A 14,206-nucleotide genomic window follows, 5' to 3' on the forward strand; every position below is an offset into this window, starting at 1 on the left:
TGTGGATAGTTTGAAAGAGGGGGAGCCATGTTTCTTTGCTGTGACAGGTGTAATATTGCAGCGCAATTGGCCCTCTGCTGCTTCAGTGCCTTTTTATGAATGCATTTCAAGGAAATGCTCTTTTTTGTCTTTGACACGTGGATATCAGGGACAAACAAAAAAACACAGCAGTAATGCTCACATGCATTCTGTACTAATGCATGAAATCATGGCATCTGGGAATCTTTCTCAATTTGAGTTATTGCTCTTTCCTATCGGGCTCTCTGTGTATTATTTAACTCCTGCTGTGCCCTGAACTAAAACCCTCCAGGTGGTTGTAAACAACAGTGTTAACATTAACACATTGCACAGATGGTGGAAGTATTTTTCTCTGAGAGCTTTGTAAACAGATTAAAATCTCCTGTTTCTGTATTGTTTTCTAAGACTCGCACACTTTTTCATCTTAGCTTGATTGCCCGGACCAAACTTTTTGCTTTGTGATCAGATTTTGGGACCGAGGTGTCCTGAGTAAATCAGTGTTGCTTTTGGCTGCGGGCAGCAGATGAGACGCAGCTACCTGCAGCCAATAGACACGACCGTAATGCTGAGGCCACATTTGATAAATGAGATATAAAGGCATGATGCCCTTCAAAATCTTTGTTTAACCGTCTCCATAAAAACCCGCCGTGACCGACTTCTCTCTCTCTAAACGTACCCTCAACGCCGTCATTTGCTTTCTTTTGCAGGGTGACTGTAACGTTTTGGTGGTTTAGTGTTTACAGCATGGGGGCATTTCTCTGTATTGTTGCGGGTGAGAGGTGGAGGCTGAACTACGATCGCTCCTCCAGCTTCTTATCTCCCTCCTCTGTCCCTGTCCTCAGATCGAGAAGATCATGACACTGATTGGTGCTGGCATCGATTTTTCCCGAGATCAGCAATATGCTACACCAGGTAAAGTATGATCATCATTGCCTTTTCATGCTGTTAAATGTTGATGAGAGTTCAACACCTAGACTTTGTGTCTTTTGTTCTTAGTGCTGAGTTATAGATATTTATATATAATGTATTTCTTTACCTGCATTGCCTGAACATCTTTAATCTCATGCATCTTGCACTCGACACCATACCTGCTTGGATCTCATCGTGTGTGTGTGTGTGTGTGTGTGTGTGTGTGTGTGTGTTTAAACCTAGCTTTGTAGGTACCAGTTGTATTTATATGTTTAAGGCCAAAGAGCCTGAGAGACACTTTATTAGATTGAGCTTTTCACTCGGTAATGTCTTTTGTGTTGAAGGATTCTGTACCTGCTATTCTTCAGGTTTTTCAAAAGCCTGTCGTCATAGTTGATGGATGGTGCCCGGGGACTGCTGCAGTAAACCCAAACAATTGACTCCTTCCCTTCAGCTTTCACATTATTCATCATTCACTTCCAGTTCACACTTGGCCTCAGCCACATTGTAATATTTATATATATATATATATATATATAAGCAATGCAGTGGATTTGCACAAAGTCGTCAGTCTTCTTGTTTAAGTCCTCCTGTTTGTTATGCCCTGCATTGGACTGAGCTGTTTAAATATTAACCAGTACGCATGTCAGGGGATGAGCTCATTTTGCTTTGTAGACATGAGGAAAGCTGAGACCACTGCAGTGAAGTGGTTAGCGCTCCATCACTGGCTGCATCTGTCTGGTCTGAACATGTATGAATCCACTCCTCTGTATGTGTGAGCCTCAATCTTAGAGCCGCCACGTCCACAGCTCCGTCTCAATGAAGCTGCTGTCAGAAGGCCATCAAGGGACTCGCTGGAGAAGATCTTTGATGCACCCCCTCCCCACACACACACACACACACACACACACTGCGCGCGCCCCCCCGCTCTGATTCAGTCCCGTGTTTGCCTCCCCTCGGTGTCGACTGGAGAGCAGTGATGTCTCTAGCTGATTGGCTCGGTGCCTGCAGTCTCTTGTACTTTTCTGCTCTTTACTGATTTAGTTCCACATCAGAAGGAAAGAGCTGATGGAGGAAGGACAAGGAAAGCTAACGAGTATGAGGAAAGGAGCAGACTGATATACAATAGCAACTGCAAGTAATGAGGTGGGTGGGGGGTCCGTAGCTGGAACAGTAGCTCGCTCTGACATAGAGCAGCCACCTGCAGTGTTTGAGAGAGAGCGGGATGGAGGGAGGGAGGGAGGGAAGGGTGGGGAAGCGTATGGGAGAGAGAGAGAGTGAGTGTAAGGGAGGAAAGAGGAATTGCAGGCAGCAGAGTTGTGCACGACCAGGACAATAGAAGGACGCCACCTCGGCATGTGTGGGATTAGGTGGTCCGCTCCTCAGCCCAGAGTGAACTGCAGAGGTTTTCTCTACAAGTGAACTTGACCGCATCTCCCAGATTGTCCCAGACTGAGTTTTAGCACTGTTTCGTCTGCAGAGGAGTTCGTTCTGGACGCCGGCTGTTACTTAAGTGCTCCTTGACAGGATTTTCTTTCTTTTTTTTACATATTTCCAAGCTTCTGGAGCGACGGAAATGGGATTTATGACGTGGGACTCTCCTCTGAAACAGGATTGGTTTTGCACCAGTTTGAATAGATGAGAGCATTTTACTTCTAATGTAAATTCAGGTTTTTGATATCTGTTTGTTATTGTAAGTTGTGTCTTAGTGTGTTGTCCTGATGGGAAAACATTTGTGTGACCTATCGGCAGAAAAATGAGCGACTGTGTTAACTTTAAACCGTGGTTGGGATGCAGAGGTAATGGTCATTTCAGTGTGTAATAACTGAACTCTCACTGTAGAAAATGTGGTGTTTTTTTTGCCTCGAAAGTGACTTCAATGTCACCGTTAATATGTAAAGGAGTAGAGAAATTCATCGTGCACGGGTCAGGCCACTCTCGGCTCCGGCTGCTGACAGTGTAGCTTTTGATCTCAATCAATCTGAGCTCCTGACAGTCACGTCGCAGGGTTTCTGTCTCTCCTGCTGCTTTCCATGCGAGCGCTGTCATGCTCTCAGGTAGATTCCTGTCTGGACCGTGCGTGATGGATTATATTTCTAAGTAGGCTGTGAATCAGAGGAGAGTCTGTTTTGATAAATAACCACAAGTTTCCAAAGAACTTCCCACGTGGCTGAAACGCATCACTTTCTCTGGAGTAAGGTGTTCATCCGGCCTCTGCTGGAGCTTAATTAAATCAGCTGCACGCTTTTATTTTTGGACATAAAATGTTACCTCCCTGACATTGGACCTTTTTGATACGCCCTGTTCTGTGACATTTGCACCAGTGAAGTGAGGCGGCATCCTGTTGATTGTGAATGTGTTCTGGACATGTTCCTGGCTCGCTGTCGTAGCTAGGGATTCTGTTCATATTGGCTGGTAGTCCACCAGCTCGTCGCCTTTCATCATCTCCTTCACCCCTGAGGTCAGGGGTACTCTTTCAGCCATCTTGGGCGACTGTGGTCCGGCCCCCGCCGCCCTGCGGGAGCTGACGCCCTGTCCGCAGAGGACACTGTCTCCCCCGCCTTCCTGTTGCGGGTGCGCTCGGCTCTGCTGGCCGAGAATGATGTGGCAATGCCACGTCTCATCGTCAGAGTGCCGCTGCTACCGGCTGAAAGGTTTCTCCCTCCTAAAGCGCTTTCCCCTGTCAGCAGGTGCTGCGGGCCGGCTGCTGGACCAGCCTGTGGGAGACTGGTTGGAGCATGTGGGGCTGCCGCAGTACGAGAGCAAACTGCTCCTGAACGGTTTTCGACGACCTGCACTACATGGTGAGCTCCTAAATCATTTTATTATGTCCAAAGTGACCTTAAAGCTCTTGACTGTTTTGTCTTTCCTCACATTTTATGATCTTTTCCCTTCCTCCCTTGCACCACTTATTACTACTTAACCCCCGTTTGTGTCTTTGTGTATTAATCCAATTGACGCCACCCTCCATTAGCCGTGAGATGATCCCATTAGCTTCGTCTGAAGTTCAATTAGCTGAAATCCTGTAACGACCTCTTCCGCTTTTTTATGAGTCTGACTTGTTCAATATTTGAATATAGGAAGTGTTTATTCAATATCTCACATTACATCACGAGCTGTGCAAAGATTCTTAATATTCAGCGCGCGTTTCAATGACTTTCCTCTCGGCTCTCAGGCGAGAGCATTCATTGATGTGTTTGCCAGATTTACACACCCTTTAAACCAGACAATATGCAGTTTTATCTGTGCTGTCAGATATTTTGTTTACGTGCACCTCGGTATCATTCCGCCCGGCTGCGTGTGGAATCAGGTTTGTGCTGCACTCTCAGGCTCTCAGACAGTCTGTCTCCATCTCAGGGAGGGCCTCCGCCGTCGTGACCTCTCACTTACCGTCAGTGGGCCGGCTGCCTGAGACTCAGCCGATGCCCGGCCAGAATGAAGCAGCGTCTCGGTGAGCAATGGGATGCTGTTGCCAAGCCGACAAAGTTTATGGAGCCCACAGTGTGAGACGCCACTATGAGTTGGCTCCGCTGCTTGTGTCGGTAATGAGGACTGATGGAGGAGAGAATGAGGGACCCAGCTGGTAGGCAGAGCCACTGGGCATGTTGGAAACGACACAGCCGTCTTGTGTGTCAAGATGAAAACTCCTTCCTCCTCCGTCAGGCCCTCGTCATACACCTTCTGTGTAATGCATGAAGAGCCATGTGTTTACAAAAAAAAGCAAAGATTCTAAAGTATGTGAGCCCCTGTAGATCTGGTAAAGGTAGACATTTATCACAGTGTTCTACTCGATACTGAATAATGCTGGACCCCCCCTTCATCATGCATACGATATGTGAAGGATGTGTAAGCAGGAAGAGGCTTTGGATTGCATGTGCAGTAAAATCTTCCTTCTGTTTTTGTTTTTACGACCAGTGCTCCTGGAAGCCAGACTGTCTGTGGTTTGTTTTATTACACATTAACACTCACTTAAAAAGAGTTACCTGTATAGCTGGCAATGTCACTTGGATGAAGGCACATTATAACCTCTGTGACTCCTTGATTTGGTGTAACCCTTAGAGGGGAAACCTTTTTTTTTTACCCAGCAGCATGTTGTATCTTCAAATGTATTTTCATGATCCGACTGTCTGCCTGGAAAGATAAAATGTTTGCCCGGTGGTAAAAATCAATGTTTAAATCCCATATTTCCACAGACTCCCAATGTTATTAAATCAAGGGCAACAGCAGCAGTCGCAAGCTGAAGCGAACCCCCAGAGAAATGCAGAGTACAGTATATACAGAAGGCTGCTAAACGTAATCCTTTCTGTCAGTGATTACAATAGTGATGCTTATAATAGTGCTTTTATACTTCATCGGGTGTTTCCATTGCTCCTGTTGTAAGTGTCACAGGTGACTCTTTGGTCTCTCCTTGTTTGGAGATAAATGATGCCCCTCGCAGCACTGCGGTGCGGTCCATGTTTATGTCTTGCCAGATGAAGGTCAGTGCTGATCACGGTGTTAATGACACTTGTGTATGTTGTAAATTAGGACGTCTTGGTCTCCAGGGAGCAGAAGTTCTGCAACAATGTTTTACTGAAGAGAAACCAACATCGTGCTCTTGTCTTGTATAAGTGTGTCTGACTTATTGCATGGACGATCTACGATTCGCACATGTATCTGCGTCTCTCCTCCTCACGCCGTGTCATCAAGCTCCATGTTTAATTCTGTGCTGAAGCTTCTGACGTTACTCTCGAGGTTGAATCTTCCCTACACTCTTTCACTCTCACACCGTCCTCAGCCCTGAGTACTCCCTCTTTTCTCTTTTCAAAAGCGGAGAGCTGGCAATTTTTCTATCTTTAAACACGGCTTACAGACCACCTGGCTTCCTAAAATCGCTCGAGGATTTGGAAAAAGAGATGTAGGCTTTAAATAGCTCGTCTTTCTCTCAGTACATTTTGACCTTTTTTTTATTAAGAATCTCAAATTGGTCTCGTTTGGAAATGAGAATTACCCTCTGAGTCACCTCGTCTTTGCTCAACTTTTCCAATTGTGTTAAATGTGCTCTTGTGCATCAGCGGGGAGAGAACAGGAGCAGGTTTAGAACCAGACTTGAGGCACAGATTTATTGAGCCCCAAAATGTTTAATATTATAGAGATAATTGAGGAATTAGGAAATACTTTATTGCATTAAAAATGTGTATAAAAATCTATAAATGAACCAATCATTTGTAAAGTAATTAAAGAAAGTCTGCATGATGTTTTAATTTGATTATATTTTGTATCATATTTAATCACCTTAACTCCAATAGAACTCTGGTATAATGAAAATAATAATACTATTTCATAATAATGAGGTTGAGGTTTAATGATTTTTAACGTTATTATATCACAATTTATTGGTTAATTTATATATATTTGTCCCGGTGGCTCACCTGGTGGAGCGGGCGACTCTTACCTGTCCATCTTCAAGTCTACTTTATAATAAAGGGATTCATGTACTTATTTATTTCATTATTTCTTAGTGATTGATTTTAATATTGAACCATGCAGATCCGTATTATATGGAACAAATGCATTCTTGTTATTACCAAACGGAATCCAGGCTCTGAATAACACACAGACGGTGTATACAGATATGCACCATCGCTCCAGAATCAGAAAACAACTGCCATGATATCTCCTCTGTAGTCGAGCTGACGCGAAGGAAAGTCAAGAAGTCAAATTCTTGTGCAGAAATAGTCCTAACAGCACTCTGCGTCAATCTCTCCGAAATGATCTGTCGGGTTGTATTAATATGCCCGTGGGTATGTACGCCATTGAAAACGGTTGAGAGACGGCGTGTCCGCTGTGCAGTGAGATCACTAATTGAACTGTGTTTACTCTGCCGGTCGGACTGCTGTGATCTCCGTCTGTCCTGCAGGATCAATAACGACAGTGATTGTATTGTGTTCAAGCACCAGCAGCAGAGACGAGCCTCCTCTCAACCCAATTAGATGCTTATTTTCATCGACTTGTGGAGCAAATGTACCTATGAAACAAGCACATGCTGCTCTCCAGCCCTCAAATGGTACTGACGAGCTCCTTCTCTTCTGCTGGCGTCTGTAGGCTGACCCTGTCACAGCTGACGACACGGAGCACCAAGTTAGTTTGCATTCGAGGCAACTGTGTCACCGATTCAATTCTGCTGGGACATCACTTTCTTTGAAGCTGGCTCGAGAAGAAATCATTTACTTTGCGCTTCCTGTCACCGGAGATGACCCGGAGCTCAGTTTTAAATCTTTAAGTTGCACGACTGCGTGAGAAACATCAGAAGAAGCAACACCCGTTTGTACTCCGGCGTCCGTCTCGCCCCCTTTTCTTCTGTCCTCGTCGTTATTTTCTGTCATTGAATAAATGCAAATCTGTTGTGTTGGAGAGAGTCGACGCCATTTTTTTCCCGCAGGCCTGTGTGGTCTTATGACGGCGTGTTAAGTTTGACTTTCAGCGCTGTTGGTTAGCTGTCCTTTCGGACGGTCAGAATAAGTGATCCGTGCCCTCGAGCCCTCGGCCTGAATTCAAAGTGCTTTTAAACCAGAGGGACTGCTGTGGCTGCTCTCTGAGACCGGAGAGAGAGCAGCATTTTAATGAAGGGGAAGGGGAAACGGAGATGGATGGGCCTTACAAGAACAGACCCCCCCCCCACCCCTAGTTTACTTTATTCCAGATCTATTCTTTTCACCCGAGTGCTTATGTCAGCTTTCTCTCAGCTAATGTATTCTCACTGTCAGACCTGCTGCGCCTGTAGCAAAGGGAAAAGGTGTACCTCACGGTCCCACCGTTTGTGTCTTCAAAGTCTTTGTGTTTGGAGATGAATGGCTTATCAAGATAAAGAAGAGGCGAATGTAATATTTATGTAGCAGGAGAGTTTCATCAACTACCTTTTTCAAAGACGAGATGATCCCTTTCAAGCGTCTTGCAACCGTACGAGGGTTCAAATGTCAAGTCTTCGCTTCCAGAAGGGTTTAGTTCAGGTCGAGAAACGTCGATTAGGGTTGTAACTCAACGATCAATTTAATCATCAATTAATGACAAAGAAAAGCAGCAAATCTTCACATTTTAGAAGCTGAAACCAGATCATGTTGGGCTTTTCCGCTTGAAAAGATGATGTTGATCCAGTAGTGGATAAATCAACTAATGTTTTCAGACATAATGTGGATTAAAAAGATTTAATATACAAAGACTGCAGTTAGCAGACATTTAGCTTTTTGTTTCTTATTGCTCAATGAAAGCCTTAAACAGCAAATCAATTATTAAAATGGTTGGTGATTGATTGTTTGTGTATCGACTAGTTGATTCATTAATGGACTAATCATTTCAGCACTAATGTCAGTCTCTCCACACTTGGACCCAACAGACCTTTTTTCACAGCATTGTGACGAGCCACAATATATCTGCAGTGCAAATGATTTATTCTTCTATATATCTATTATTTATATTAAATAAATGTGTTCTTTCCTGTGCCCACCTCCAGTGATCCTAAAATTCAAATCCAATAAACGGGAACGCGTTGGGTGCAACGAATCGTGACTCCGGCGCTCACATACGAAGCAACGTGGCTGAAATTAAAAACACATCTACTTAATTAACAGTATAAAAGTGCAGAAAGCAGCGCAGGTAATGGGAGCAGAGATTCTGTCTGTTAGAGCTGCAGTTCCTCCACAGAGCCATTTATCAGTTAATCTCCAGTGGGACAGTAATGCAATGATCCATGCACTGTGAAAGCCCTATTATCCATCCGGCTCCCCAAATAGTTTCAATCCACAGCTGGAGAGGCAGCGATCGGTGTGTTGCTGCTCCGAGATAATGGGCTTTAAGTTGTCAGTTTAGTGCGAGGTATTAAGAACGCACCAGAGATGCGTCACGATGTCTCATGCTGCTCAATATAAGCTCTAACTACGGCCCTGTTTCACCATTTATGACATAAATTCCTGCAAGAGCTCACGCACTCCTTTTTGCTTTTAACTTTTTGTTATTTTTGTCATTCTGTCTCCGTCTGTTCCTCTTTCTTTCTGTTTCTCTGTCTTTTGGTCTATTTGTCTTTATCTTTCTGTTTTTGTTTCTTTCTCCTCTTCCTCAAAATTCCCATAGACGTGCACAAGTAGTGTTGTATCCATGTAAAACTGTATATCAGTGGCTTACTCAGAAGAATTGCACCTAGCGTCAAGTTTCTACAAGAACCTTTACACGTATTACTCTGCACGTTTGGAACTACAGCGTCTGCATGAAAAACAGGCAGTCAGGTTTGACCTACAGACACCATCTATCCCGTTACTGCTGTGTGTGTGTGTTTGTTGGTGTGTGTGTGTGTGTGTGTGTGTGTGCACAGAGGTGATCGCCATAAGATTAACTCGAGGTCCGTATTGAAGAGTCAGCCACATGTGCTCTGAGCCGTCACACTTTGCTACTGGGGAAGCAGCTCCCATCATCTTTAACAGTAACACAGTCAACAAGATGAACTCTGGTGATCACCACAGTAGTGATGCTTTGTAATCACTGACGTACGAGCTAACGGCTGCTACTGACCGACGGTCAGTGCAGAAATAGAGGCTTTCCCTTTACACGTCAAGATGTTTTGACCCCCCCCCCCTGCAACCATCAGTTACAGTCAACTATCGATGCTGAGGCACTCTAGCTCTCCATCTCATATCGCTGACCACTCTGCAGTGTTGACATTGATTTATCGCTCCTTTCTCCGTTATCCGCTACCTGCCACACGGTCCCAAAGGTGATACGGTGTGCAACAAAAGACAGGGTTGACCATCATTCACACACAACTCTGTCAGTCCCCTCCCCTCCCCCACACACCTACATCTCATTTAAGGGCCTATCGACGTGGCCCCCTTACTGCAGTCGGTAGGTTGGGTCCCGGGGAGCAGTTTGAAGATGTCACTCAAGAGTAATTGGCCTTTTTTCTTTTTCTTTTTGCAATGGTAGCATTACTTGTAATCAATGCTTAAGCATAGGCTGCGTAAGATGCAGCTCTGGACGTAAACAGTGTTTAGTGTACACAAAGATTTATTCACATGACGTTTTACACTACGCTGCAATATGCGTCGTCTGAACTTCATCACTTGATTTCATCTCGCACGGACCGAGCACGTTGAGGACTTCCTTGGATATAGAGGCCGGTGATGGCCTTTTAGAAATGAAGGCTCATATCATTTAACAGAAATCCTGTTTTGTGTGTATTCTCCTGTTGTAGGGGAGCAATGTGATGGAGGACCAGGACTTGAGAGAGATCGGGATCACGGACCCGAGCCACAGAAAGAAGATCCTGCACGCAGCACGTTCATTACCCAAGGTGACAAATCATTGAGTACTTATCTCAGCGCAGTGAGACCTGATTGTGGATTTTGAATGCAGGTACATTACTATTACTGATTTGGTTACGAAGGCAGCGTCGGTGAAAGGTTAATTCTTCTGCTCCAGGTGAAAGCGCTGGGCTGTGACGGCAGCAGCTCCCTCTCCTCTTGGCTGGAGAACCTGGGTCTGAACGAGTACTTGCACAACTTCCTGACCAGCGGCTACCGCACTCTGGACTGTGTGAAGAACCTGTGGGAACTGGAGATTGTTAATGTGAGTCGCAGCGACATACGCAGACTACGAGGAGCATCAGGTGGTGAAGTTAGTTTGTAGAGAAACTTCAGGACAGGAACTTATTTGTCACTTGTTTGGACACCTCCAACCTCGCCAGCTCTGTGAGAAAGTTAAGCATGCTGCCTTTTAATAATGCACGGTTATGTAAAGTGGTGAAACAAAGATGCTTTAGAGAGAGTTGTTCTAGAATCAGACATTAAGGCTAAAGATTTAAGTTAAGTAGCAGTAGTCCGATGTTTCTTGGTCTGCCTCCAACTTTCCAGCACCTCTGCTCCACATGTTCACCGGATCATTCCCCTTTTGTCCTCCAGGTGCTTAAGATCTGCCTACTTGGTCACAGGAAGCGCATCATTGCGTCCTTAGCGGAGAGGCCCTACGAGGAACCTCCGGTCAAGCCTCCTCGTTTGTCTCAGATCAGGGTGAGGACCGACTGTTCAATGACAGTTTGCTTTGTTTTTGGTCCACAGATCTTGCAAAGCATGTGTTTTGAGAAAGATGAAGGACAGTTGCGTTTAATCGTGGGACAACTAACCGTGTCCGACTCTGTCTCTCTAGTGCCAAGACCTGCCTGGATCACTGACCTCGTCCCCCCTCAGTCAGATGGACCCCTACACGGGACGCTCAATGGACCCTCTGCTGCCCGTCGGAGAGCCAGGGAGGAAAAAAGTAGCAGATAGTGACCATGACGTTACCCAGAGATATCACAGTGAACGACACAGATCACATGTACGTTTATGGACTTCTCATTTCCTCCAGGAGCTTTACGTGATGTGGTGATTGTATCGGGCCTCTCTGCCAGCGTCATACTAACACTTTCTTTTATTCCAGGAAAGGTATGAAGAGCGGCATCGAGAGCGTCTGACCCTGCGGCCGCCGAGTCTGGCAGCGCCGTACGCCCCGGTCCAGAACTGGCATCATCAACCTGAGAAGCTCATCTTTGAATCCTGCGCCTACGAGTCCAGTGTACGTTCACGCCTTTCTCCTTCCCACATGATGCCGTTTTTATCGAACACGTACACCAACACACTCTCTCTCTCTCTCTCTCTCCCCTTGTAGTATCTCGGTTCCATGCTTATTAAGGAGCTACGAGGTACCGAGTCCACGCAGGATGCCTGTGCCAAAATGCGGGTATGCTTACAAGCTTCTTCCCCAATCTCATGGGACAAACACAGGACATGATGCATGGAGTGTGAGTGAACGGTAATTCACCTTTTAACGTCTGCCCGCGTCCTTTTCTTCCTCCAGAGGTCGACAGAACAAATGAGAAAAGTCCCGACGATCGTCCTATCCATCACCTACAAGGGTGTGAAGTTCATTGACGCAGCCAACAAGGTGAGCTACTACATGCACACGCACTGTCCCGCTCACGTGTTGACCCTGCACGTCTTGAGCCCAGTGCAAATAACAGCATGTCTCTTCTCTTCTATATATATTTTGAGAGCGTTGCAGTCGAGCGGCACGCTGCGTCTTATCGAAGGTTTCTGTCAGATTTGTTCATGTTTGACAGGGGGCAAGTCTGCTCATATTGACATTTATTTGACATTCATAAAAGACATTGAAAGGTTGCTCAGCCGGGTACAACTGTTTCTGCTTAAACTTTCCTGAAATGACTGAAACTCGATTTGCGCCTCGTCTTAAATCACATTTATAAATCATTGTTATCACTCTGTGTGACAAAGCTGGATATTGTGTTCTGTTATTACATTGAGTCTTGTGCGTCCTCTCTCCTCGGTGCAGAACATCATCGCAGAGCATGAGATCCGTAATATCTCGTGTGCGGCCCAGGACCCGGAGGACTTGTGCACGTTTGCCTACATCACCAAGGACCTGCAGACCAACCACCACTACTGCCATGTGTTCAGCACAGTAGACGTGGTAAGAGCCCTCTCTCTGTCCCCCCCCTCGGCTTGTCTGGATTGTTTTTTTGTGTGTTTTACGAACTACATCTCTCGACCGCATCACGGCGCAGAAGGAAACGTATACCTACTCCATGGACGAAAATAGTTTCCCACATGAAACCACTCCCAACAAGATCTGTTTAAGTATATTTACTTTGAGCACCACAAGCCGAGTGCGTCTCGTTCCTTTATATTTGAGAGAAGGCAGACATCTCACACCAAAACAATCTAGAGTGATAAACAGCACTACGGGTACGAGGAAGAATATGTATTGTTGTACTGTCCCTTTAACATAAACAAGGTGAAACTACTAGATGGAGTATTTCTAGTGAGAAGTGTCTTCACTGGTTAATTTGAATTCCTCCGACATCATCTCTTGTACTAACACTGAGGAGATGTGACAGCCTGCATCGTCAACACTGTTATCTGCAGACGCCTCCATCTCCTCAAGGTGTCACGCTTCAGTTGGGGCTGATTGCCTCCTCGTAGACAGCGTGCTACTCTGGCCGTGATAACTAGCCCTCCTTAACCTACTCTGTGCCCCCTGGCGTCGGATGATTATCCTGCTAATCTTCCTCATAATGCAGCCAGGGTCATTCCAGACTAAAGTCAGTTTAACGATGCTCATTTCTTCCTTTTGTGCTTCTCTGAGCTCCGTGATCTCCTCTGTGGGGCTGAAACGAGGGGCTGCGTGTCGCCACGGCAGTCGTGAGATTTTATCAGTCACTGAGCCGCAACGATGAGTCGACTAATCGATGAGTCCATCGGCAGAAAATAATCCACATTATGATGATCGATTAATTGTTTAAATAACTTCTCGTGCAAAAAGGATAGCAGGAACTGCTGCTTTCAGCCTGTCAAAGAAGCAGATTTCCTGCTTTTCTCTGTTTTTTATCATATTAAACTGAATGTCTTTGGGTTTTGACTGACAAAACAAGTCATTTAGAGACATTACCTTAGACGTTAAAGGCCTGGGATGAACGTTTTTCACTATTTTCAATCTAGAAAATAATCGGCAGATTAATCGATACTGAAAATAATCGTTACTTGCCGCCCTGATTGACCGTACTGCTGCTATCAGCCTCTACCAGACGCCCTGCTCCCCACACAGAGCTGATCACGTCTGTCTGGCGCAGAAGGCAATCAGAGCATTAAGTAAACAAGTCATATTTGTCTCAGGGCGTGCGTGCGTGCGTGCGTGTGTGACTTCCCAAGGCATGTAGTGTGAAGCTTGAATCCTCTGCCTTTACTCTGAGGTGCTTGATCTTGTTTGGAAGCTGTCTGTGTTTAACAATAGAGTGCAGCTTTAATAGTAATGCAACCACTTCAGGTTGCGGGGGGGAGCTGCCTGCTACCGCACAATGCTCCCGAGATTACTGCCACTTCTCCTTGTAACGCAATTTTGTTTTGACGAAGTTTCAGGGAAAGAAATACTTTATTCTGATATCACTGCAGACTGAGTACAGTGTTCAAAGCCCAGATTGCTTAAAAGGGCTGCCTGCTCTTCCTCTTTCTCCCCTTCTGTATAGAATCTGACCTATGAGATTATACTGACGCTTGGCCAGGCGTTTGAGGTAGCCTATCAGCTGGCTCTGCAGGCCCAGAGGACCAAACAGCACCAGAACCTCCCAGTGGGACCGGGTTCAGAGGTCATTGAGACCAAGTCCAGCCGACCTGTACCCAAACCACGAGGCAGCGTACGGAAGTCGGGGGTGAGTTGGACATCAGACATAATTATAGCATTATGAACATTGTATGGATTAGTT

The 14,206-nt window shown here is 45.6% G+C and overlaps 1 protein-coding gene across 1 annotated transcript in view; it reads left to right on the forward strand.

Moving 5' to 3' along the window:
- The window catches only part of anks1aa (ankyrin repeat and sterile alpha motif domain containing 1Aa), a 57,207-nt gene that overhangs the window by 38,529 nt on the left and 4,472 nt on the right, over positions 1-14,206 (forward strand). Inside the window, 12 exon segments of the mRNA XM_029436361.1 lie at positions 861-930; positions 3,615-3,709; positions 3,711-3,731; positions 10,148-10,246; positions 10,375-10,521; positions 10,854-10,961; positions 11,098-11,268; positions 11,371-11,505; positions 11,599-11,670; positions 11,788-11,874; positions 12,280-12,417; positions 13,970-14,152. Coding sequence (XP_029292221.1) covers positions 861-930; positions 3,615-3,709; positions 3,711-3,731; positions 10,148-10,246; positions 10,375-10,521; positions 10,854-10,961; positions 11,098-11,268; positions 11,371-11,505; positions 11,599-11,670; positions 11,788-11,874; positions 12,280-12,417; positions 13,970-14,152 — 1,326 coding nt within the window.

This window comes from Cottoperca gobio, chromosome 7 (genome assembly GCF_900634415.1).
Source record: "Cottoperca gobio chromosome 7, fCotGob3.1, whole genome shotgun sequence".
In the NCBI taxonomy this organism is placed as follows: Eukaryota; Metazoa; Chordata; class Actinopteri; order Perciformes; family Bovichtidae; genus Cottoperca; species Cottoperca gobio.